Source organism: Rhinolophus hipposideros (assembly GCF_964194185.1).
Source record: "Rhinolophus hipposideros genome assembly, chromosome: 14".
Taxonomy (NCBI): Eukaryota; Metazoa; Chordata; class Mammalia; order Chiroptera; family Rhinolophidae; genus Rhinolophus; species Rhinolophus hipposideros.
The window spans coordinates 57,032,586-57,060,242 of record NC_138060.1 but is presented as its reverse complement, the minus strand read 5'-3'; the positions used below and the strand labels follow the sequence as shown (position 1 = coordinate 57,060,242).

The window sequence follows — 27,657 nt, the reverse complement described above, 5'->3', positions numbered from 1 at the left end:
ACAGACTCTGACTTAGACTAAGTATATATTTTAATTTCTACAAGGTCCCCCGTTCAAGTTTTAGGGGAATTTAAATGAAGTGTATACAAATTAGACGACTGCCGATATGTACAAAAGTATTTTCTAGTTTTTAATCAACTCCAGCTATGTCATGTTTCATTTGCAGTAAACAGGACGTTACAAAACCAGTCCAATAATGCATTTTCTATTAAGAAGCACAATACACAACATAATTCAATTTTATTAAAAAATAACTTAAAATACAGAACAATCCCCTTAGGAAGAAAAGCTATCTCTGTAGTTCATTCAGTAAAGACACTAGTTGAACGCTGCAGCCCAAGGCTGTTCTTTTCCAATGGGAAAACAAACCAGGCTTCCAGGGCCCACCTTTTCAGGATAAAATCCCACCCACCGGGGCAGTGGGCAGTTCTGGCCAGTGGTAGGCAGAATTCTAAAACGCCCCGACCCGGGAACCTGGGCATATGGTATCCCTCCTGTGATGATGTTATGTTCTATGGCACAGCTGACCTGAAAACAGGGAGACTGTCTCAGTGGCCCTGATCTAATCACATGACCTTAACAGAGGAGGAGAGAGATCTGAAGCACGAGGAGAAAGACTCCCGGGTCAGGGCTGGTTTGAAGACGGAGAGGAGCACAAAGAAGGGATTCGAGCAGCCTAAGGAACTGGGAGTAAGGCCCCCGGCAGGACCGGAATACTGCCAACCACCTGAAAGAACTCGGAAGCAGGCTCTTCCCCAGAGCCTCCATAAAGGAATGCTGCCCTGTTGACCGGGATTTCAGCCTTCTGAGACCCTGAGCAGAGAATCCAGCCACACCGTGCCAGATTCACAAGCTACAGAACTGAGCTAAGAAATGGGTGTTGTTTTAAGCTGCTCGGTTTGGGGTAATTATTTACAAAGCAATAGAAAACTAACACACTGCCCAAGGGTAACTTTTCTTAACCTAATTAGATTTGGCAGTTTTTGTTTGGGTTCTGAATGCAGTTTTTTTCCACTGAGTATTATTAAAGTAATATTCTCCACTGCAGGCAACTTTTGAAAACCCTTCATATGAATCACACATTGTTTTGTATTCACTAGCGAGTACGTTTGTTTGACTTAGGCCCTGTTTTTAATGTACTCTCGTCTATCAACTTGGCAAACAACTGACCACTTAACCCTGTTTATGAACCTTTTATGGGTAATGGTTTGAATATATCCAAGGTCATCCCTCCATCCATCAGGGGTTGTCAGATCCCCAAGAGGGCTCTTTCCCACTTCCCAAGTACACCAGGCAAGGCCTGGGCTAGATTGGCACAGAGTTCTACATCAACATCCAATATGAATTTCTTCTGCATAACTGGATTAAGCTGGCACTAAGGTGATTAAGTACACTTGGGGAAAAAGCTCCAACTAGATTTAAAAAAAAAAAATCACACCAGTTCTTTACAGGTCAAATCATTTTTGGGGGAACCACCCAAAACTGAAAATGCGTAATGTATGCAGTACCATACACTTTTCTTTCGCTGTCTGCTGTCCTGGGTTTACTCCTGTCAAGGCTTCACTGAGTCACTGTTTGGTCACAGCGGAAACAGGAAAAACATGCCGGTGCTCAGACCTGCTCAACTACTGTTGTGGTCTGTCTTTTACTTGAAAGACTTAAAAGCCCGGCAAAGTGTCCAGGATGGTGGCAGCTAAATTTTAGTGTTACTTTTGAAGTCTATCCTTCAACCCACTCTTCCAGAGGCGCACATGTCAGTTATGTGCAGCCACACAACTCCTTGTGCCAACCCTGCCTGGTCCATGAGACCCCCCAGCCCACACCTGTGGCTTGAGAAAAAAATCTCCAAATATTCAAAGTGAATACAGCTCTCTCTCGTGACATTGTAACATACAGAAGAACAATGCTTAAAGAGGCACTGGCAGGTACCAAGCACCAAAGCATGAATTGGAATAGAATTGTTTGTTATAGTAAACGTTAGGGCCTTAGAGACAGTGCAGGTGTTTGCAGTTAAGGCTGATTTATTCTTCTTAACCTCACCTGCCAGCCTGAAGTAATACAGACAGTGGGCTGTACGATGACGACTTTCCTGATCCTCTGAGACAACAAAGAAGTAAAGAACGAATTAAGAACCACCCCCAAAGCCACTACCTTATACTCCTGGCTACCATCAGTATCAATTCTGGGTGGTGTGTTTTTAAGAGCACATATGTATAAGACTCTGTAATTGGTATATAAATATTTGGTCACCTTTAACAGTTCTCCCTCACAGACCTATGCTTGGCAGCATATATGCTAAAACCTGAAAAACGGGCAAATGAACCTGTATTCAAAAGAATACACGGGATGGAGAGGGATAGTCTATCTGAAATGATATTGCAAATTATATTAAAATATCATGGTTTCTTGTTTTAAGAAAATGAAATTCACTTCCATAGTTGTAAAATGTGGCATAAAAATATTTTTAGGAGACATATCTGTATTTTAAATCCTGCGCACGCGTAAATAAACAAGTAACAATTAAGAAGTGCCTGTTTTTGACATTCATCTCTAATATTGAAATAGAACAGACGGCCATTAAGTTTCTTAGACTTTTAAGTTACCAGATATTTACAAATATGATATAATTCATATCAAAAAAAGGGGGGACATTTTCAACTGTATCTGCTGCTTTCACTGGGACTCCGGTGATGAGAGTAACTTCGGTCGCTTTCACTGTCAGAGCCGTAAGACCTACAACTCCTGCACAACAAAACAAAACAGACACACAAACACCTTTTAGCTGTCAGCCCTCGGAATCCCTCTGGTAGCTTCCGTTTTGGTCTGAATGGCTTCAAAGCAATCCTGATGTGGCACAGCACAGCGGGTGGACCGATGGGGTACTGCCTCTGACAACTGTGGACTTTGCAGAGTCGTTTTAAACGACAGACAGTAATATCAAGGTTGAGACAAAAACGAAGAAACACATCTTGGGAAATTACTTGAAATCCACTCAAGCAAATGAGCAGGATAACTTTCTATGTTACCCACAATGATCATCAATATTTAATTAGACTGGGGAAATAAGGGGAAAAGGTACATGAAGAGACTTTCATTAAAGATGTGGAAATCAACACTGCAGCCCAACGAGGGGTGAGGGTGGGGCGGGGCATGGACAGGACCACTACTGGGATGGTGAGTCAGGAGGACATGGTTATGGTCATCATTCAGTTACCCTGAAAAATACTCACTGATGGCCAGTCAGTTTCTAGATACTAGGAACACACACACGCGGACCTAGTTCTTGGGGCTCAAGGACAGTACAGAATAGTGGGCAAGAGTAATAAGGCACACTGAGGTGGGTGTGGGAGGGGACGGCATACTCGGGGTTGGCAGTCAGAGAGGGCTTCCCAGGGGCAGTGGGTGGCAGTGAGGATCTGCAGGGTTACGTGGGAACTGGCCATTTCAAGAGGCAGGAGGGGAGATGGTGACCTGGGTATCCCCAGGCAAAAGCAAAGGTTCTAGCACGTTAAAGAAGGGAAGACAGAAGAGTCCAAGCTGGAGCTGGTAGGTAGAGGGGGCTTCTGTGCAATGCTAAGGAGTCTGCACCTGCCCGCGGGCAGCGAGGAGCCTGGAAGAGTTTCAAACAAAGGAGTGTCCAGATCACACTGATATTCTACAAGGATCACTGGTTGTAGCAGCAGTGGGTGGGGGAAGAAGGGTAAGACCGGAAGCTACCAGGAAGGGACTTTACAAAGTCACCATAAAAACTTTTGCAGTACTAGCCAAAATATGTTGCATAAAACATATTACAAATATATGTAATATATAAAAGCACATTTTTTTTACTAAATAATTGACCAGATATAAACCTCAATCCTGTGGAACCAAATGATTATGACATTTTATTATTTAAAAAATTGACAAATTGGCACTATTCCTAGCAAGAAACCCTAATATTTAAAGAAGTGGGCCTTCTCTCTTTACTCCTTCCAAGAGAAATGTTTGTCCAAGGATATGTGAATATTTAAAAATCCATTTTCGATTCAAACACTAACAATAACCAAGGAACGTGACCCGGCAACTCTTAGTAGCTGCCTGTGGGTTGCTGAGATTCAAGAAGAGAAAGCAGTATTCTGTCCTGAGATTATGCTTTCTCCTCTCCCACAAAGAAGTCTGTCCCCTCCACACCAGGTGCCCACAGGAGGGTGCAGCGCTCTAAGGGACAGAGACCCACCTGGACCGCCTCGTGTAACTTCTGCCTCGGTGGTAACTGTCACTCCTCTGGCTCCGACTCCGACTCCGACTCCTGCTGTAGTAGCTATCGTAAGTGTAGGATCTGCTTTAACAGCAAAAACAAACACTAAATTGACCACGCATACATTCCTGTTTGTTTTTAGGTGCTTAAGTGTTCTCCTAGAACACAGGCACTATAGGACGAGTGGCAGTGTGAGGACACATTTGCATAACACCTACCGGACACTTTTAACAGTTGCCCCAAGCGAGACTTACCGTATTAAACTGAAAAATGTTAATTTCTTTTCGACATTGAAAAATATCACAAAATCAACACTCAGTTACTTTTGATTGAATCTGGCAGATATTAGGCAATTATATTCAATAGATACCTGCCACTACAATTTGACATCAATTGCCACTTCTGACACTAGAGTACAATGGGCCAACAGAAAAAAAACTGTCAAAAAGATCTAATTTAGAAAGGGTGTGATTTCATGCGACAAATACATGTGTTTTAGATTCTCAATAAAATACAACACTTTTTAAAGGGAATTTAGGGTTTTATGAAACCAGAGCTTTCAGGGCGGCCCCCCGCAGGTGTTGCCCACCTCCTGGCCATACCTGGACCGGCTGTGGGGATCGTAAGAGCTGCTCCTGGATCTGCTCCTACTAGATGTCCTAGAATTAATCACATGAGGAACCGTCATCTTGTGGGGCAGGACGGGCTACCTCAAAAATCCACACATTTATTTGCCCACCAAAGAGAAAACACAATGAAATCCAGCAGCTGTATGGATTTTATTTTTATATCAAACGTATATTGATTTCTTTTAAAAAGCATGTTGGATTTCAGAAGAAAGGTTACGTTTTATGCTTCCTTCTATGAAGTGCACCTAAAGAAAGTCACTGGGGAGGCCTCCGTCTGGGTGGGGAGGAGGGAAGGTCTGCCCAGGTGGGACGTAGGACGCATGTATGTAAAATGAATCTGCAGCAGTGGAAAATAGCTGAGAGGCAGAGGGTTTGAAGAAACTGGGAGAACTAAAAACCAGGGTCACTCCCCACCCACTTCTTCCTTCGGGCCCCTTTTAACAACCCTCCCATCCCAATTTCTAACCCAATTTCTAACCCAAGTCAAAGTGTGACTGCAAATGTGAACTTAAGGTTAAGGAAGCTGTGCTGGGGGTGGGGAGGAGGTGGAGGCGGTGGTCAGGGCCTCTTAAATATTTCTACTGTTTCTTTCCTCACTCTGGGAAGACCGCAGCCTGAGAATAGCTGGTAAGAATCTGACAACTCTTTGAAAGAGCTAGGTGAGATAGGACGCCTGACTGGTACTTATCCACGACAGGCTTCTTCTCAAGAGCTCCCACTCTGCCTGTGCAGGCCTTGGAAAGCAGACAGGAGGGCGCCCCCCCGGCAGGGGGACTCCCAGGCTCACCTGTGACTTTTGTAACTGCGGTAGGAACTGCTCCGGCTTCTCGTGCGGCCTCTGCTGTACCATCCTCTGCTCCGACTTCTAGAGTAGCTTCTCGATCTACAAGCAAGAGTGGGAAACCATAATTAACTCACCATGCTGTTAAAATTAATTACTTGTAGGGCAGGAAGGGGAAAACACAGTAAGAGGAAAGGTCTCTCACGAACTCCTCACAGTGGGTATGACAGAAACAGCTAATGAGGGCTTAGATCGAACAGAAGAAAATAAAGACAAGCCAGAAACGGTATGTTTACAGGAGCCCTATCTGTAATATCAGAAGAGGAAATAATCCCATCTCCATTAACAGCGGAATGGGATAAAATCATTAATGCACAGAAATACACTGAAACACTCTAAAGTAGGAAAGGGAATGAACGACAGCTACTTGTAGCAACAGAGGTATCTCTAGACATAACGTTGAGTGAAAAGGCAAATGTAGAATCTATACATAGAAAAGGATTTCATTTGAAAACATACAAAAGCAACACTGCATGAAGACAGAAACATTTGTGGTAAAGCTAAAAAGGAAAACTACAAAATGATGACCAAAGTTTAGAATGATGTTTAGGAGAGAAGAGTGAAAGGAGGGATGCAGAGGGTAGGGCTGTATCAGGTATGTTGAAGCTCTATGTTTTAAAGCTAAGTGACACTTTAATTTTTTTATGTCTTAATCATTTATTTTATTTTAATATCTATTTAACATTTAATAAAATAAACAAAAAACTTCAGTAATGCAATTCTGCCCCTATGCATTCACTTGGCTTCCCTGCCCTTCTCCCCCTACTTTGTATCTGTCATTCAGGAACACGACAGTAACCCTATGTGTAGTATCTTCACAGGTTTTATTAGTTTTGAACACATTATGCTCTAATAAGATTGTAGTCATTTATTCAGCAAACAATTATAAAGCAGATCCTGTGAGGTGACTGAAAGATGAGCAGGCAAATCTCTGGATTAGCAGACATCTGGTCCTACCAAAAACGTCCGTGGAGACATCTAGTCTATGCCAAAAGGTCCTGGAAATTTGATCCTATCAAAAACACCCAGAAGCATACTGGGCCCACGCCAAATGGTCCTTGATACTTGGTCCTGTCAAAAACATCCACACTTAGAAAACATGTCTGGGTGAGATCGATCATAACATTTATTTATACTTCTGGTGATATACGTAAAAAATTCTATCATGTTTTATTGGTCCAATAATTGTGGTGTGGTTGTACTGCCAATAATAACCCCTCTCGCCTCGTTGCCTAGCACATGGGGTTAGGCAGATGGGCGGCGTGGGCCATGTGCTTCCGCGCACGTGTTAGACAGGACCAAGAGGTTCTGCAGGACAGTCCCCGACTTCAACAAGTCCACAACCTAGTAGGGGAGTCAGGCTTAGGGAGGTAACCAAACAGGGAAGCAGAGGTTAGCTACCTCAGTCTACTCCCCTGCGCGGCATAGCTTAGAACAAATTCCTTAGCCTTTCTATGCCTCACTGTCTTCAATTATAAAACGAAACAGCACCCACCCCACAAGGCAGTGGTAGGAAGGTACGAAGTGAGAGTGGCCAGCATCACAAACAGCTCAGCGCTGTTAAATGCTGAGTGGCCAGGAGGCTGAAGCCGCTCACCAGGTAACTGCACCTAGGACTATGAACCTAGAGAGAATCGGCCAGGATCCCCCAGCTCTGGGCCTGGCCTGCTGGGAGTCCGGGCAGGAGGAAGCAGGGGGTCTACAACACAAGCGTGGGATGGTCTGAGAGGGAAGAGTTGGCAGAGGGCTTCCAGAAGGTAAGGACTGAAGACGTGCCCTGCACTGCTCATGTGGAGGTGTCTGAAACCTCAGTCTGTCTAGTGAGACGGGAGGGAAGACACAGAAGACAGATTGCAAGCAGCGGAGGGGTAAACGGGAGACAGTTATTACGGGGGAACAGTGCTGGCTCCTAGCTTTAACAGAACCTGGGAAGGGCAGAAAAAGGCTGACAAATAACTGGAAAGGAAAGAAACGGTCAAACACCATTACTGTATTTGAAGTTCAAGCGATAAAAATCAAGCACAGTAAGAGAGATGAGTATTAAGAGACAGTGAGGCAAGAACAAAAAACATTTACAACAACAAAAAAATGCAAGGTACTTATTAACTTTCTATCATCATCACCAACGTTTTTTAGTTTTAAAAACGTTTCATCCCATCTATGCTGATGACAAATGCAACTCGACGTCAGATGCAATTCGAAGCAAAAAAATAAAGATGATCATTTTTTACCATCCCCCACCTTTCTCAGATAAAGGTCATCTAGATGCTTGTCTTCAGCAGGAAACTCTGCCTCTCTGGCCCTCACCTCCCAGTGGTGTGAAATGGAGAGTCACGTTAGCCATCTCCAAATCCCACACAGTCTGTAAAATCAGGGCTCCCTCCTGACAGGCCAGCGTGCAGCCTCACACCTTTTAAGATGGAGAACCTGCCACCTATCAAGGCAGCTCATTTATTTCTACCACGAGACAGCTTTAACTGACAGCGCCAGTGTTTTACATTGAGCCCAGTTTCTTCCCTGAAATCTACTCCCTGTGTCCTCAATCTGCTCTCTGAGTCACACAGCACAAGACTTCTCCTTATTCCTGTCCAGATATTTGGAAATAGTGATCCCGTCCCCAATTCTGATGTTATTCCAGGCGCAACAATACCAGACTCTCTCTGGGAGAAAGAAAGAGAATATTGCTCACCGATAAGACGATGTGGAACTTCGCGACGGACTCCTTGAGTGACTGTAGGAGACAGACCTCGTTCTGTGTCTTGATTTGGTTTCAGATTTACTTCTCGATCTGCTGGGACTCCTGGACTGGCTATCACCATCCCGGCTCAGTGTCTGCTCATCACTTGAGCTCTCCTGATTTCTTGGCCTCCGGTTTAAGCGTGCTGTCTTTCTTACCTCATCAAAAAGAGACCCAGGCCGAACTTTATTTTTGCTTTTAATTTCTATTCTCAAGCCTTGTGGTTTGGGTTCAGACACCGCAGTCAATGCCTTAACTTCCACGGCACTGGATGTGGTCGCAGCCGGTGCTGCCAGGTTCCCCACGCCTTGCAGGGGCTTCCATTTATTATCCAGGAGGCTGAGCTGACTCTGTCCAGCCACCTCCCTCCTCACAGCGCTTTCTGCAGCACTGGCCGAGCTGGCGGAGCTGCTGTCCGGTTTCCCCACCTCATCCACCACTGGGCTTTCAGACACGCTGCTTTCCTGTCTTACCACCTCTGCCTCAGCATACTCTGTCTGCATTTCCTGCTTCACAACAATGCCTATATCCGGGGTGTCAAGCCTTGAATTTCCTAGAGGGGATGCCCCCTCCACCTTTGCTGGGGAACTCCTATCAGGAGTGCAAATCTCCATGTTGTCATCTGCTTGAAACACGTCCTCCACTCTGCTTGGGATACTTTCTTCAATATGCTGAACGTTTGGGGGAGAACTAGCTACATTTTCCTCAGTATTTAAAGCTGTGGGAGAAATGCTGAGTTTATTATCATCTTTAGCAGGCTGCTCAGTGTCTGATGAAATCATTATTGTATTCTGTTTACCTGAAAGGTTGCCCTCTTCACAGGGCTTCTCAGTTTCGGGGATATTTTCTTTTACAGTTTCACTGTTTTCAGAAACTTGTTTTTTCTCTTTGGATTCCTGAGTCACTTGCTTTTCATTAATCTCCTCCTCCTCTTCTTCACCAAACTCTAGTGGAGGCTGCCAGTGAAATGCTTGTTTTCGTTTTGGAGCCTTGTGTTTTTTGTCTTTTTTCCCTTTCAATTTCTCTTTCACTTTTTTGATGTGTTCCCGTTTAAGATTTTCCTTTGACCCATGTTTGTGCTTCCGTGGCTTTCCTCTAGGGTTTTCTGAATTGCAATAGGACCCCTCAGAATCGGAGGTCGATGATCGCTGTTTACTTGACTTCCGAGCACCACTACCATCAGGCTTTGTTGTGGGTTTGGCTTTGATGTGAATTTCACCAAACTCTGATTCAGAATCTGATGTGGCCTCACCTTCCTCCTTATCAGAACACAGCCGGGACTTATTTTTACTGTTTTTAGTTACGTCTCGTTCAGAATTTGACTCAGAGTCCCATTTACTCCCAGCATAACTCTTCCTTTTGGGCTTACTGCCATTTCTAAAGTGATCAGAAAGGTTCTCTTTTAAAGTTCTTTTTTTTGAACGAGGGCATTCCCGTTCGGGTTTGGATTTCTCTTCATCTTGGTTTCTCTCCTGTTTATTATTCATTTCCAGGTGGATTTGCTTCTCTTTCTCCTGGGCTGACTGTGTAACCTGAACACTTGACTGTTCACTGTCTGAAGAATAATCTAAAGATGACCTGCTTTCGCTATACTTTCTCTGACACGAAGACTTGTCTCTACCTTTGGCATATTTATTGCAAAGTGTCTTTTCAGAGCTGCTGCTGTGCCTTTTATTTGAAGTGTTATTTTTTTTCCCACTGGACCTACATTTTCTCCTGGCTCGTCTTCCATCATCACTGCTAACAGAAGAGTATGAAGACGATCTACTACGCTGTGAGCGATCACTGTATTTATTTCGTGAATGAGATCTAGATGAGGGAGACCTCGACCTTGAACGTGAACTAGCTAGACTTCGCGACCTTGTGTACGATCTGGAATAAGATCTACTCCTAGAAGATCTGCTCCTTGACCTTGGTGAAGTTTCTGAACTTCTATCACTGTATTTTGAATAAGCACTCCGATCACTTTCTGAATTTTTTTCTCTTTTATGATAGGATGATGAACTACCAGTCTCTTTAATATTTGCTAAACTATAAGTGCTTTGGATGGGCAGCAAATGGGTTGTTTTCGCTTTCATTTCCTGAATTCGCTCATAAGAGGGCTTCCAGGGCTTCTGTCCAGGCTTCCACCTTGAAGGAGGGGGGCTGTCGCTCAGTGGTATTACAGGAATATTTTCTGCCACCACTGGCTGCTGTACTACGACGTTTTCATTTTGTGGCACTGGTGCTCGTAAAGGTTCTGTTTTAGCTGGTTTACTTTCACTTAACTGGGAGGCTGTTCTTCTTGGTGATTTTGATGCAGTCCTTTGGTGTCCTGACTTGGAACTAGATCTGGACTTGGACCTACTTTGAGAATGTGATGAGGATTTTGATCGAGTCCTTGATCTTGAGCTTCCTCTAGAATAAGACTGTGAGTGAGACTTTGATCTGTAAGAGTCTCTGCTGGAATGGGTTGAAGAGCTCTGGTCATCCTTATCGGATTTAGACCAGTCCCTCTTTGATGAGTGATGGGATGATAACGAGGAGGAATGAGATCTCCTTTCTCTATCACAAGAGGATTTGGTTCGTCGGGTAAAAGATTTTGAAGATTCTATATTAGATGGTACAATAACCCTTCTCTTCTTAGTCTGTTTGTGTCTTCTGCAATGTTTTTGCTTTTTGGCTTTCTTTTTATGCTTAACCTTTTTCTCTTTTCTGCGTTTCTTATGGTGACCATCAGAGTGTCTTGCTGTACTAAGGTCTGAGTAATATCCATTATAAGACCACGATCTGGATCTCTGGGACAAGCTCCTTTCATCCCATCGGCTTGAACAGGGGTCACTTAACCTATAGAAAAAGACATAACATGCATGATTTGCAAGTATGTTTTCTACGATCTAAAATTAACACGTTTGTTGTCAATACAAGCCTAGTTAACAAAGTACCGATTCCATCAACACTTTAAACACGTTAGAAACGATAAGTCAAAGAGTGACTGGCCTCGTCTTGATCTTACAATTTCAGAGACACACAGACAACAGCTAACAGATTCACTTACAAAAGTATTTTTTTCATAGCTAAGCAAAGACTTTAAAATTTGACAGAAAAATGGTTTTTTAAAACCAAATCCACTAATTGCAAGAGCACTGCTGACATACTGGGTTCCTGGCTGTGACTGGCCCATAACCCCGCTTCCAGGAACAACAGCAGGCCAAGTTCCCAAACAATTTTGTTGATTCTCTGCAGATACAACATAGCTGCCTGAACTAGAAGAAAAACAAATTTTGCTTAAAAAGCTAGCAAGAGTATTATTTTATCTCAGCCTCATAAAGGTAATCGAGACTTTCCCCTAAGGTTTAAACTACTAACTATGGAAACTGAAGAAAAAGGACATAAAAATAGATGCCGGCTTTACAATCTCAGTGGTAATGTCAGGGCGCAAAGTAGAGATTCTCAGTACTACTGTGTCTAAACCACTTCCGCACAGCAGATACACACCTTTTCTTCCCTTTTCCAATTTCAAACATGATACAGGACACCCACAGCGGAAGAGAATTTTACCATAAACAATTATAGAGGGTCTCATTGGTATATTATCACTAGCTATTCAAGGCCAGCTCCATGTCTAAAATAGATATTCCACTGTGGGGTGATACTGAGGGTAAGAGATGGGTAAACTTCAGTAGAAGCAACAGTCACTGGAGTCAGAAGTTAACGCACACACGAGTACAGATTTTCTTAACTACCAATTCATCAGTGACTAAGAGACCTGGCTATGCAAGTACCTGCTATGTCATTTTAAGTCCTGATGATTTCTATAATTGAATAAGGAATCTTTAAGAGATTCAGTAGGTTTATAGTCTTGTGAGAGAAAACAGAATTTTGATTTAAAAGCACCCCAACGCCAATCAACCCTCCTTGTTAACAGCACTATTTTTGCTAAGAGTTCCCAAATGTATTCTCTGGTCACAGTCTAATTTTAAATTGAAAACTTTAATGAAAAGTCCAGAAGTCTCTATCCCCTTAACACGTAAAATACAGCAGACACTGAATTGGGGGTATACCCAAAGCTCTTACTTATCTCCTTTACTCCATTTTTCTCCACTAGGTGGTCTGTATGTTCTTAATCTCTGCATTTCCTCTTTCCAGTGAGGAGGAGTTTCACTGCTATCATCATCATCTGATTCGGAACAGGACCTTGATCTTGGAGGTGTGTGGTAGCGCTTTAAAAACAAAGATAGGAATAACTATTTTTAAAATACCTCTCAATTAGTCTTTCCCAAGTTCAAATCCCATTCAAAGGTGATAATGACTGAAGAACCAAGAGGATCATATGAAGTTACGTCAAACGTAAGTATAATACTAAAAGAAATGGGAAAGGCTGAGATTTACCTGTAAACACACATGAAAATTTCCTCTTCAAAGTCCTAATGGTTTACATTCATCAGCCTAGATTAGTCAACATACTAAGATTTCTCAATGTACTGACTGTTCCACATGTTCACTTCATAGGTGAACCCATTCGAACACAGCAGTAAACTCTGATCTAACAGCAGTACCTTCCCCCAGTTATGAAGAAAACAACTAGCTCCTTCAACAGATTTTGGATTACACCTAAAATTAAAGCTAGGCTTTGGCGTATCGGTAAGAACATTTTACGGCTTAGGTAAGTAATTTGAAAAAAGAAAAATCTTAACAAACGTACAATTGTGCCCCTTCCTTTAATCTTCCGTCCAGACTTTGATACAGATGGTTTTTGATCACTCACAATGGGTGTAACATCAGGAATCTTCCTGAAAAAGATTGCAAAGCAAATGTAGATGGTTTTCTCAATGTTTAAATGCAGAATTGATGCTCCTATAATACAAAAACACTTCATTTAGATCCAAAACTGGTAGAATGAGGCATTCCACATAACTTAATTTTCTAAGCAAACCTTCAAATGCCAAAACTTAAAAAAAAAACACACAAGTAAAACAACTGGGGAGAAATACACGATACCGGTATCTATCTTAAGCACAGTACTATTTTTAAACAAAATACTTTTTTAGATGTCTTTTGTCAAACAGTGATGTTCTAAGGGAATCCTGAGTCATTCCTGACTCTGATGCTTAATTGTGCTTTTTCAGTAGTTTTTCATTTTACTTTCTATTTTTTATAGTTCATTTGTCTCCACTTCTCTACTATAAACTGCCCCTCCTTTCAAAGCTCTGGATCTGCTGCCTCATCTTATGTAAAGCAATTCTAGAAGGGTGGTTTTTATGATGGTTACAGTTCTCCAGGCATGAGATTTTTACACTTCAGTTTGCTTTGTATCTGTTATTACTAATATAATGGCTAGCTTTTAATGAGTACTTCCTATGTATCAGGCATTATTATGTTAATGAGCAGTTTAAAAATATTTTTTAAGGATAAAATATATATAACATAAAATTGACCATTTTAAACATTTTTAAGTGTACAATTCAGTGGCATTAATCACATTCACAATGTTGTGCAACCATCACTACTATCTTTCCAAAACGTTTTCTTCACCCCAAACCAAAATGCTACCCATTAAGCATTAACTCTCTCTCCATTACCCCCATTCCCTCAGCCTCTAGTAACCTATAATTTACGGCCACATAACATTCCATTTTATGTATATACCACATTTGGTTTATCCATTTATCTATTGGTGGACACCTGGGTTGTTTCTACATTTTTCCTATAGTAAATAATGTTGCAATGAACATTGGCGTACAAATTTGTTTGAGTCTCCATTTTCAATTCTTTTGGATATACTCGTATACCTAGCAGTGAAATTGCTGGGTTACATGGTAAATCTATGTTTAATTTTTTGAGGAAGCACTAAGCTGTTTCTTCCCAGCAACTGTATCATTTTATACTCCTAAAAGCGATGAATGAGGATTCCAATTTCTCCTTATCTTTGCAGACCCTAGTTTTGTTTGTTTGTTTAATTCTAGCCATTCTAGTATGTGAGATGTGGTCATCTCATTTTGGGTTTGATTTGTATTTCCCTAATGACTAATGACATTAGGCATCTTTCCACGTGCTCATTGGCCATTTGTGTATCTTTGAAGAAATGTCTATTCAAGTCCTTTGCCCATTCTTAAGTTGAGTTGTCTTGGTGCTGCTGCTCATGCTTTTGGTGTCAAATATAAGAATCCATCGCCAAATCCAAGGTCATGAAGATTTACCCCTACGTTTTCCTCTAAGAGTTTTATGAGTTTAGCTCTTATATTTGGATTGTTGACCCACTTTGAGTTAATTTTTGTATATGATGTGTCCAACCCAGGTGACCACCAATAGATAAATGGATAAACCAAATGTGGTATATACATAAAATGGAATGTTATGTGGCCGTAAATTATAGGTTACTAGAGGCTGAGGGAATGGGGGTAATGGAGAGAGAGTTAATGCTTAATGGGTAGCGTTTTGGTTTGGGGTGAAGAAAACGTTTTGGAAAGATAGAAGTGATGGTTGCACAACATTGTGAATGTGATTAATGCCACTGAATTGTACACTTAAAAATGTTTAAAATGGTCAATTTTATGTTATATATATTTTATCCTTAAAAATATTTTTAAACTGCTCATTAACATAATAATGCCTGATACATAGGAAGTACTCATTAAAAGCTAGCCATTATATTGGTAATAACAGATACAAAGCAAACTGAAGTGTAAAACTCTTCTCATGCCTGGAGAACTGTAACCATCATAAAAACCACCCTTCTAGAATTGCTTTACATAAGATGAGGCAGCAGATCCAGAGGTAGGGATTCAACCTCATTCTTTTGCATTTGGAAATCCCGTTGTCCCAGTACCATTTATTAAAGAGGCTATTCTTTCTCCACTTAATGGGTGTGGCACCCTTGTCTAGTATCAGTTGGCCATAGACGTATGGCTTTATTTCTGGACTCTCAGTTGTATTCCACTGGTCTCTATGTCTAGCCTTATACTAGTACTACATTATTTTGATGAGTATAAGCTTTGTAGTAAGTTTTGAAAGCAGGAAGTATGAGTCCTCGAACTTTGTCCTTCTTTTTCAAGATTGTTTTGGCTATTCAGGCCTCTTGCAATTCATATGAATTGGAATATTGACTATTCCAGTTCTACAAGAAGGTTTTTGGAATTTGATAGAAATTGCACTGAATTCATAGTTCACTTTCAGTAGTACTGATATCTTAACAATTTGAAGTCTTCCAATCCATAAACACGAAATGTGTTTCCATTTATTTAGGGTCTTCTTTAATTTCTTTCAGCAATATTCTGTAGTTTTCATTGTACTAGTTTTTCTCCTCCTTGATTAAATTTATTACTAAGTATTTTATTCTTTTAGATGTTGTTTTAAATGGAAGTGCTTTCTTAATTTTCTTTTCAAATTATTCATTACTGGTTGTTAATAAGCATTTTAAAGGCATTAGTTCATTTAATACTTGGAACAACACTACGGGATAGGTACTATTCTCAAATATCCATTTTGAAGAATTTTATTAAGAAGTTAAAAATCTTGTCCAAGGTCACAGAAAGAAATGAAACTTGACTCTTATAACCATTATATAGAGTTTTTTAAGGTTCCAGGAATATGGCTCCAGATAAACATAACGTTACTATATTTTTAAAAATCTTAACTATAAAGTATATTAAGTTTTTTCAGTCATTTCCCATTCATGACATCACTTGATTCTCAGAAGGAGATGACTAGGTAGTCTCGGTAGGCACCTGTTAGCCCCATTTTCCTCATTTAGGAAAAAAGCACTGAACGCCAAATGACTTACGAACAGGTATTCAGCAAGGATTAATGTTCACCTGGGAACATTTCAGATACTTATCCAACAATGACACCCTCGTCCCTCCTCCCGACAACTTCCTGATTTGAATTGCTGTATGGCCCAGAAATTGGTATTTTTAAAAGCTTGCTAAAAGTACAGCTGCGGCTGAGAACAAATGAACTCAAGCAAGCGCGGAACCCAGCTTCTGCTAAGCGAATTACATGTGATAATGAGCTTAACTGCTAGTAAATCAGTAAGGCAGCAACCTCACTATGGCTGGCCGTCCATTTCTTATCCTTGCACATGATGAGTTCTTGAAGCACACTGAATTTCAGCTGCGAAACAACTCATCAAAATCTCAAAGATCCTAATAAAATACATCAATCTGTTATCTTTGTATAACACAACGATCAGTCAATTACGATTTACAACAATTCTGCACAAAATACTTTCCAGAGATGGTATGTAACCAAAGATTGATGACCAAATCAATTTATCAGCAGTATTCAACCACAAAAGCGAGTGGTACAAAGTACTTGAACAACAGCAGATAACAGAGGTTGGCAAACTTTGCCTGTAAAGAGTCCATTAGTAGTTCCGGACTTGTAAGCCAAGAAGATAATGAAGGCTGTTAAGTACTTATGTAACAAGAAAGAAAATACATTTTCACAAATATTTGATTAACGAAATTCAAAATATATTATCTGAGTATCCTTTTCTGTATACAGATCTAATAACGAGAGGAGTGAAATTCTTTTTTGAGGGGATACGTTTCACTTAATTACCAGGGTTCACAATTAGTGTTCCTGATGAAAACAGACGATGTTAATGCTGCTCATTGGTCATGCTGAGCTGTAATGAGACGTTACGTATATTTCATCTTTGAAAAGATCAGGGCGTATGTGGGTTATCTGTGCAGCCCTGAAATACTGCAGACTTGTAACGGCATCACTGTGGCGCATAGTGCGCCGAGCAGCAGCGCACAGCACGTACAAACTCAAATGCAGCTACTTGTCCACAAGAAAACTGTGACCAAGTGGATGTGGCTGTGTTCCAGTAAAACTTTACTTATGAACTCCGAAATTCGAATTTCACATAATCTGTATGTACCATAAAACATTATTATTCTTTTGATTTTTTTTCCCACAAACATTTAAAAGCATAAAAACCATTTTCAGCTTATGGCCTGTACAAAAAAAACCCAAAAACCAAAAAAAAACCAGGCAAAAGGCCAAATTTGGTCGATAGACCACAGTTTGCTGACCCTTTCCTGCCTACACTGAAACTGACCTTTCAAGTTTCCTACCTTCTGAAAGCCAAATAAATTTGATCAATGAACTTGATGTGTTGTATTTTAAGAAGGGTCCCACTAAAATTGATTCACAAGCCAGAATTTTTAAAAATGAAAATATCAGACCATGTTAAGCTATTAATTCAAAGACACATCTCATTTTGTAATAGCTTTTTAAAATGAGACAATACCAGGTTTTAAAAATATTTGATGAATCACATGACAGAGACCTGATTGTCAACAGAGACATTTGCTTCACGTCTCAGCCTTTAACGTAATTTTTCACAGGAAACTTATCAATTATACCAGCAATATTATTATATTTCAGTTCACTGTACACACATTTCTTTGAATAATTCTAAACTTAAGTCTAATATACAAACTACATCAAATACTATTTTTTGAGAACAAATCAAAAGCCACACATTAGGTTTTCCAACGTAGAGCAGTGATCACTGAGGAAGTTAATGACATTAACATATCTACGAGTATGATACTGAATTAAATCGCCAACTGCCATGCAATTGATTTTGCACTATTCAAATTGGAACACACGTTTTATCATGCGATTGGATCCAAAGAGTTCAACTGACCCTCTTCTGACAACCAGAATCTCACTTCTAATGAAAAGCCAAGGAAATAAGACTAATAATGAAATCTTTCCAAACCTCCAATAAGAACTTGTCCCCTGACCAACTTGCCCAGCCCCACTCTCCTACTAGTAGAATGTGAATTCTGTAAGGTGGGGTACATGTCATTCATTTATCTGGTGTCTTCCACAGTATCTTTCAAGTGCTTTAACTGTGAGTCATGCTCAATAAATGTGGAACTGCAATGAGCTTATGGAACCATCAATCAAAAATGAAAACATAACAGGTTAACCATCCTACTTACGGTTCAGGTTCCACCGTGACAAGAGGCATATCTCTTCTCAGTAAAAATCGGTTCTCAGGCACTGGAGGAATCTCTTCTGGGCGGACCACAGGCTTTTCCCTTTTAGCATTTGAATCGACTGACCTTTTTTCACTGGTATCACTCCTCTCAGAGTGACTTAGAGAGAACAAACCAAGTCACCAATTAAGATGTGTAATGTTTATTACTTATTTCATAGTAATAAGAGCACATACAATTAGATAGTAAACTACAAAACTACTGATACCTTACAAGGCTCACTCAGAGGTTTATACAATTTTCTCAAAGAGAACATATAAAACATCAACAAGCCAAATGAAAACCCACAGTACTAAAATTCTGAAATGAAAATTGTCAAATGAATCCTAACTTTTTCTTTTAAGAGTTTCAGGGATTATTTTCACTTGAAACACATAAATCTTTGCTATGAAATGTGTGTGCTACCCCTAGATTTGCCAGATTTAAACTTTTAAACTTAAAGTAACGCTATCTTTTTTCCATAATAAGTGGTAAAGCTAAGTTTACAGAATTACACACACTTTCCCATTCCAGGGAGTTTGCTTTTTTTTAGGTGAGAGTACTCTAGGATTTCACACTTACCCTTTGGGGCTTGCTGTATGTTTATTTCTTGGCTCTTCTGAACTGCTTGCCTCCTTTCGTCTCTTTTTAGAATGTTTTACTTTTGGCCTCCTCTTGTGTTTCCTTCTTCTGCTTCTCTCATGTTCAATTTCACTTTCTGAAGATGATTCTGAAGAGGATGAGGAATTGGAAGAGGAATCTGAGTCTTCTGAATGCGTTGGTTTCTTCCTTTTTTTCTCAAAAACTTTGAAGACATACCAACAAAAATATTAGTACTGTATTTCGGTGCCTACCTTTCAGAGTAAAAAATGTGATTACCAAGTATTGTAAAATATGCTTTATATACAGCAAACTGAAAACAAAACTTAAACTTTTCCCAAGTTGATAATACAATTTACTGGTGAGATTGTAAGGTAACAAAGCCCTTGCCTTCATGAAGACTATATTCTAGAGGGGTCAGATAAGAAAATAAGTACCTGCATAATATGACAAATGATAAGTACTAAAAAGAGAAGAAGAAAAAGGGCAGTGTACGGGAACAGGGAGAGTCAAAGGTAATTTAAGATAACATTTAAGCAGAGATCTGAAGGGAGTGAAAGAGGGGGTCTGGCAGGTATCTGAATGAAGAGGAGTCCGGACAGAAGGAACAGCCAGCACGAAGTCCCTGAGTGCTTGCATGTCTGAGTAAAGGTCGGCATGGCTAGAAGACAATGAATGAGGGGGAAGAAGTCAGGAACAGCAAAGCCAGGCAGCCTCACAGACCACTGTGAAGACTTCAGCTTTAGCTGATTGAGAGGGGAGCCCTACAAGATCACGCTGGTTGCTGATAAGGCAGACTGCAGGGGGCCATATAAACAAGTTAGGAGAGGTTACTGCTGCTGAGAGAAGATTACAGAGGAGCAAGGATAGAAGTGAAGTGAACAGTCAGGAGGCTACTGCAAGGAGGCTAAGCCCCGTAAGAGATACTGGTGGTCTGGACCGGGTTGGTGGCAGGAGAAGTAAAAAGAAGAGAGAGGTAAGATTTGATGAAATTTGCTGATGAATTGGATACCGGGTATGACATAGAGGCCTCAGGACTATTGCTATACCACTCGTAAGAGTTTTTCCACTATTGAAATCCAGGGGGTACCTTTAAGTTACAGTCTTCACCATGCGTTACCTGTATCCTAGCTCCCTTTACACCAAAAAAACCTCTTACCATCTTTTGTTGATTTTGCGGCAAGCACTCCACAGTCAATGACTCGCACATCTGCATAGGGTCTGCTTGCAGCGTCAGTTTTCAGATTTTCAATCTGTTCGATTACTTCAAACCCAGAAATAACTAGTCCAAAGACAACATGCACCCTGTCACAACACAAATTCAAGAGAGAATTGGTTCACTGAAAATTAAGCCATGAGTAGTCATCAAGACAATTGTTATAAATGACATGTTCACAGACCTGAAAATAAAAGCAGTGTTCGATGCATGAAACAACTAGAAGGGAATTCGAACTTGAAATAAAAACAAAAACAAACCAATTATTCAAACTGGGTCTTAGTTTTCTGCCTTTAAAACAACGGTTCTAACTATTTTATGGTCGAGTCCTGTAACAGTCAGATTGCACTTGATACTCAGAAATCATCCTTACCGGGTCACTCAAGACTACATGACTGAGAAGCCCGTCCATGGGCCCCGGTAAAGACCCCTTCAGTGACAAGAGAGCCATGGGTCTCAGGGCTACTGCATCGTGTGATCCTTAAGGAAGAGTTTGGCTATGAGAGATTGGCCCGGAGATCAAGAGTGCCCCCTTGAGGGTTCACCCATGGTTCAATCTGTTCTGGACTGGCCACCCAAACACCTCCCCAAGGTAAGAACATAACTCTTACCCATCCAGGTGCGGAGCAGGTTTTGTGGTACTGTGTGATAAACATCAACATGAAGACGACGGCCAAAACCAGGTGTTCAGGTGAACAGAGTGGGTTTAAAGCACAGCATGTGAAGAACAAAAAGGTAAAGATAAAAAGACAGAGAAAAAGTTAAACAGGGTATACATCTCAACTTAAAAAACCTTAAAAACAGCAATACTATCCATTTTACTGATTAAAACCCCTCAAGATTATAATGAATTACAAAATCGTATCTATTTCTTCAATATGAAGACTATATGTATACATCTGAATTAGGCTTAAAATAGCGACATTACAATTCAAGGTACTCTCAAATCCAAAATAACCACCAAAAACTCAAAATTTATCAAGATAATTAAAACAGAATAAAAAGTATCTATCATTTGCCCTACGGAAAGAAAAATAGATGAGTGCTTCTATTTGTCTACGTGCTGCCGAGGCGAGCATGAGTTCTTTTATTACTCCTCATACTGAGTCAGTCTGCATCCTTTGGGCAGGCAGATGAGAGGTAAGACCTCAGGAATCCTGTTTCCAGAACTTCCCGGCCCTCTTCCTTCACCTAAGGTGAAGCTCTGCCACTCACAGCAACTCTGAAAATGCAATAGGGAGCCAACCCTTCAATCTGCCAACACTTCTGACAGCAAAGTAAATAATGGTGGATAACACTATAGACATTTCAAGTTTCCACGGCCCAGAGAACACCCAACCAGCTTCTTTCACAGTCATAAACTGGCAGACAGTCACTCTTGGGAAGCCTATGGGGTACATTTGGTTAAGATATTTTGAACCCAAGCTGGTTTTCCCATAGCATTTTCCCAAATCTTCACACTTGTGAATTGCAGTGGGAAAAAAAGCAAAAGCAGATATAACTAGACTCAGAAGTATACACCACAAACATCTTAGTTTTATAAGAATGAGAAACAGATTTGAGAGAAAGGTCACTGGATATCAGGCCATGTTAAAGCAGTTAATTGTATTAGAAGCTCCCATATCAATTTTTATATTCATTTTTAAGGCAATTCTAAGACACGTGAGTAAACAAAATACAATTTAACCTTCATAATGCTAAAAATCATTATTCTACAAAGAAGTGTTATACTTATACTTACATTAAGAGAATTCAATTTTGTAAGATCCACCACATAAGTAATTTTTAAAAATTAAAATGTCAATTTAAGAAGTTCCAGAATATTAAAGGGAATCTTGAGTTTTAAAACCACTAGTCTCAAATATTCCTTAGAAGACTGAGAAGTGGTAATTCAAGCCAATGTAATAGTAAAAATGAATAAGAACAGACAGTAAAAAGAAAGAAGAAAAAAGAAAATCTAGCAAACTGGTGAGACACTAATGCTTAAATTATTCAACTAGTATCCAGAAACTACCTTGGACAATAACTTTAGGATAGAAATGTGCTTCCCACAATAAAACTTTACCAAAGCACACTAAAGATGGAAAGAAATCAGTCCATACGCTAGACAGTGATTCCACTGTATGAAAGATGTAAAGAGAGAAAAAATTTAAAGGTAAAAATGTTCCACAATGTAAGGGATCAATCTTAAATATGTAGCAGTGAAAACAATGGGTAGTTTATTGATTAAATGTATTCATCTTCCTTCCTTGATCCTTTCACAACTCTCAGTCTTCTGGTATTAGGGGAAAGCCTACACATTTTTCTAACACACACAGAGCCCAATTCAAGTTGCCACCTTGGCTCACAGGAGTGCTGTAAAAACCATCTTGTGGCAATCGTTGGAGCAAATGGTAAGATTAAAACATTCTAGCTAATTGCAGTGATGTAACAACACACCACTTGAGACTCAACTGGAGGACAGAACAGCTACCTCCAGGACAGATTCCTGTTTTGTTTTTAATTCAAAGGAAAACTGAAGACAAATGAACTTGGTCCTTTATTGAGACAGTGAAGAAAGCAACTGAAGACAGTAACAATTCTTTCAAGGACAAATCTCAGCTGGCACACGGTGCCTAAACTTTTAGGTATAAATAATTAGTCCAGTACTCATATCTGCAATTCAGAATGCAAAAATGCAAATGTATACCTCAGCTGGGTTAGACAATATATTAAGAACACTGAAAGGATCTTAACCAAAAAAAGCCCTTTAGAGTTCTCAGGATTTCTACGTTCCAGGAGTAGAAATCGCATGGTAAAGCCAGCTTACTGGCACTGGGCTGACACGAGACATGGACAAACAGGGGATGTTGCCAAATGGGGTCACAAAAAGGCAGGGGGACATTCAGTTCTACAAAAAATGACAGAGACCTCATCCCAACAACTCTTAACTACATTGATCTTTTAAAACTATACAGTTGTCAAGACCCCTGCAGTGGTGACATATGCTCAGTAAAGTAAGACCTTAAGAAGGCCACAGACTATAATGACTATGTTCATGCTTACGGAAAACACACCTAAAGGAGAAACAACCACACAGAACATTTCAAATTATAAAAGCTTTCAATATTTTCACATTTCCATTTCCTCCTGTCACTTACACACTGATTTTCCAGGTTCTCCCAACCCTTGGGTCTATTTTAAACATATGTGCAAGGGTTCATTTAAACCTTGTAAATCCCAGAAATTGAAAAGTGTCACTGTTACTCGGTACGTTTTTACACCATTATCAAAGAAGCTTTGGCCTTATCCAGAAATTAATAGTTCTGTATTGAAATGAGATACAAAACCATTATATACAATACAACACTCCCACCCTGAAGATGTGTGGAAACTTGGTAGAAATAAGCCACTGAAATTAAAACATACCAGGATTAACCATGAACAATAAAACATACTTGTTTTACATACATGTATTGCTGCCATTCAGATCAAGCAGAGTTTTTTTTCTTAAAATTGTTCAATGCACATAACAATAGGATTAAAGAGATAAAGGCAAAGAAAGAAAAAGAGAGAGCCTTAGAGTAATGAGACATTACCTTTGGAGCGCACGGTGTAACACTCTTTCTGTAAATTTTACACAAAAATGGCAAGAAATAAATTGTAATACACTTTTAAGACAAGACTGAATCTATGTTTTAATATCAATATAACTTTGAAATTAAATATTTTCAAGTTTTATGCAAAGCAAGAAAGCTTTTCAAAATGGAGGGCTCTAAATTTTCTTTCACATAAGTATGTATGTAGAGATGAATTATGCTTAAGAAAAGCGTTATGGTTGAAGCTGGAATCTGCACAGATCCTTAACACTGTAATACCAGAGTGTGAATAACAGCTATTAACAAAACAGGACATTTCACTTCACAAACCCTAGAAACTAACTAAGTCAACTAACATCTTTCTCAAAAAGAGAATAATGTATCCTGAGTACACATATGAACATAAAACCTGAATGCTCACGAGCAGTTAACACCAGTGGAAAGCAAAGATTTCAATGGAAAGAACTGAGTTAAGAGAATTCAAAACAAAATTTCAGGGAACTTCGTAATTAATTCACTGCAAATAGTTAAAGAACCTTTCATGCTTCTACATTGGAAACCTTCCTTCAGTGACACATCATAACAGACCACTATCAGAAGGTAATGAGCAAATGGCTGGACAATAGTTACTGTTCAATGCCCTTGTATATACACTTTGAAGTTGTTAATCACTGAAAATAATAATAATAAAATAATAAAGCAGCGTAACTAGAATTTTAATGACCTTCTCAAAACAGAAAAAAGGAAGAGAGATGAAGGCATAAGATATGCTGTCAATCTTGGCCACAGTACTTCCTTTTCCTGTCTATTCTCTGATTTTCCCCATTATATAATTTTTTTCCAAGAATATATACTGTCTGACCAATTTTAACTCTATTATACTTTAAACAAATCTATTATTACTCAGACCAAAAACCTTATTATATACAGTGGACAAATTATTTATAGGGGTTTTGGACATATTAAAATATTGAAATACTTAAAAACAAGCTTTAATTTCTTATAGATGCATTGATACTGAATTACTGTCAAAAAAGAACATAATGTTTCAAATGATATGGCATTTTCGATGAATGTAAAAAAAGAGTGACTGGCTGTAAAGTAGTATGGGAGAAGGAAACAAAGATAACCTATTTCTGCTTAACATAGCCTTCAACATGCAATTTTTTTCCTTCCATGCCTGAAACTATCACACCATCATGGAAGAGGCACCAAACTGTACAGAGAGACAAAGCTTCTGTAAGAACAAAAGAAACTAACCAAGCCACGTTACAGTGCTCTACGTATGTGTTCCATGTCACCAACAGAAGAGCTTTCAAAACTTCATGCTAACATAATACACACCAGTACACGTCACGTAAATACTCAGTAATATTAAGACTGAATGTTACGGATGACACTTGACATTCAGAGAACTTGGTTTATGGCTAAGTTTCATGAACATCTTTGTTCATGGAAAATCTTGAAATTAACATATGAAGGTATTACCCCAAAAAATGGAAGGAGAAAGCGAAAACTTCTTGGGTTATTAACACTTACTAGTATTTTTCTCACACTAATTCATGAGCATGTGCAGGGAAAAGGCATTTCTACCCCAAACTACTTTTGCTACACAACATGTCGACACAGCTTTATAAACCCCTTAAAACCAAACCACCCACTACTCTGAAATGATCAGCGTTTCTCTCCCATTCAGGTAAGCAGCCTCTTGCAAAGTCTGATTCTTAAATGACAGAACACATTCTTTTGTTTTCCTCCCATATTCCTATTTATGACTTAGAATATAACAAACACTTTTTGTTTAAAGTCAAGTTTGACTTTCCTGTGTTATCTTGTTTTCTTATCTTTTTATAATTATCACGACTACTGACAGTGGCCAATCACAGAGCCAGCTTTCCAGAGCTTGGGAGGTCTTTCTACTTACTCCATGGCTGTGATACAAGGACTGCACAGACTAAGGGAAAATGCGACACACACCGTGTTCTCACAGCAGCGGATGAACAGACTGCTGCTCCTGTCCTGATCTGGGCAAGATGAGCCCAAAGCGTCTTTGCAGCACCTTTCACACTGATGAAAATCAGGCAATTACAACTATTTCCTTTAGGCAAGACAATATTTCCATACAAACCATTCCACCTGTTCAGAAACTTAGGATCAACCTACAAAACTTTCTTACTTTTGTGTCTACATTTTCACAACAAAATATGTACCTTATCTTAGAAATTGGGGTGGATACTTTATAAATAGAAAAGGAAACACAAAACTAATCCAAGGTACATAGTAAACAAAACTAGAACCAATGCTTCCTGATGTCTCGGTTAGTGCTATAAACCAGGGGAATAGTTAATATAAAACTATAAACCACCTACCTAATCTTTTTCATGACTACTTTATGCAATATCTTCTTTATTTTTTTGATGTATACAAAGACAACGGAAATTAGGGCCAGAATTACTAGACTGTTATTACTAACAGCCAAAGGAAAAGAAAAATGTTTTCCTGTGTTGTCATTTTATTTTCCAGTAATGCTCGATGCTTCTAATACCTAACTAAAATAAAATCAGAGCAGAGTGGTCGATAGATAACGCCGCTTACAGTACGCATCATTCTCTTTCTATCAATTTCTTCTAAATTATGAATAAAATGTCTATAACCTGTACTTGATACATTTTTTCCTTTTTATTTAGCACGATATACAGAATGAAAAGGGTTGACTAGATGATCTCAATCCTTTCCACTCTATGACTTTTTAATTCTAAAGCTTTTATTGTGGTTTCTTTCTAGTCTTTGGCTTAAACCATGAATAACAAAAAGAACAAAATGACTAAATACCGACTTAACTTGGTTACTATCTTGGTGTCAGGCCTTTGAATTCCTTCAAAAAAACCTTAATATGAGCCATTATTTCCTCAGTGATTCATGGGGATAGTGCTATATACCACTTCTTTCATGTTTCTTGAGCAGTGCTATTCCAAAAAGAATCAGTTTTCTTCTATTTAGGCCCCCCCAAACAAAATCATTATAACTAATACAGTAGCAGATATAAGCAGTTATTGCAAAAATTTCAAATAGCTTCATAGAAGAAAACCTGATTTTCGTCATATACGCAAAATTGTGTACAATAAAAATGATGTATGCATAGGAAGGGAGGCTCTAAATGTGTCAGTAATGAAGACAATAGTTATTGCACAAAGCACAAGAATCCTAGAGGAACGTTTTGAAAACACCCACACTAACAGCACCAAATTTACTCCTTAGGAATTGCAAAGTAACAGATTGAGAACATAAACTACAAATATAATTTGCAAGGATATATTAAAAGTCCTCATGAAGCCTATAAAACAGGAACCATAAAGGCAGCTATCAACATTTTACTATCCATTCTTATACTATCCTTTCTTTTTCAGATTGCAGAACTGCTGCTCACTGAGGTGCCACAGGGTTGTGGGAAGTCGTTACAAGGCAGGGGAGCCACCAGGTAGCTCTGCGACCACCAACCCTCGAAACTTCAACTTCTAGATCTATCATCTGCGATCACGTACACAACTTGAAGACAGTACATCATACTCTTTTACTACATACGACTCCAAAAGGATTTGGGCTTGTAAGACATGGATTTTCAAAGAGTTTTCTTTTATGGAAAAACCTCCATTTTACCTATCCTTTCTATAAAAGCAAGGAAATGTTTTGTTTAAAAATGTGAACGTTTGATTTTTACACTGCAACCCACGGGGAACTGGAACTTTGAGTGAGTATTGAAAAAGCACAGTCATAAAACCTTCTCAAAAAAAAAAAAAAAAAAAAGCTAAGGATTTCCTTGGTGCAAAAACACTCTGTTACTT

The 27,657-nt window shown here is 39.5% G+C and overlaps 1 protein-coding gene across 13 annotated transcripts in view; it reads right to left on the bottom strand.

Annotated features, from left to right (window-relative positions):
* Positions 1–7: 7 nt before the first annotated feature.
* The window catches only part of NKTR (natural killer cell triggering receptor), a 47,948-nt gene continuing 20,298 nt past the window's right edge, over positions 8–27,657 (bottom strand). For 4 of the 13 annotated variants that reach the window (XM_081071564.1, XM_081071571.1, XM_081071574.1 and 1 more), the window contains 11 exons: positions 20,849–20,878; positions 20,181–20,326; positions 19,004–19,226; positions 18,386–18,541; positions 13,129–13,216; positions 12,501–12,646; positions 8,397–11,270; positions 5,654–5,749; positions 4,840–4,896; positions 4,217–4,321; positions 10–2,742 (listed from right to left, as the gene is read on the bottom strand). In XM_081071564.1, coding sequence (XP_080927690.1) covers positions 2,655–2,742; positions 4,217–4,321; positions 4,840–4,896; positions 5,654–5,749; positions 8,397–11,270; positions 12,501–12,646; positions 13,129–13,216; positions 18,386–18,541; positions 19,004–19,226; positions 20,181–20,326; positions 20,849–20,878 — 4,009 coding nt within the window. In that variant the 3' untranslated portion in view covers positions 10–2,654. Of the gene's footprint in view, positions 2,743–4,216; positions 4,322–4,839; positions 4,897–5,653; positions 5,750–8,396; positions 11,271–12,500; positions 12,647–13,128; positions 13,217–18,385; positions 18,542–19,003; positions 19,227–20,180; positions 20,327–20,848; positions 20,988–23,815; positions 23,844–27,657 lie in introns of those variants that run through there. The other 9 variants (XM_081071570.1, XM_081071572.1, XM_081071569.1 and 6 more) reach the window with 8 other exon arrangements.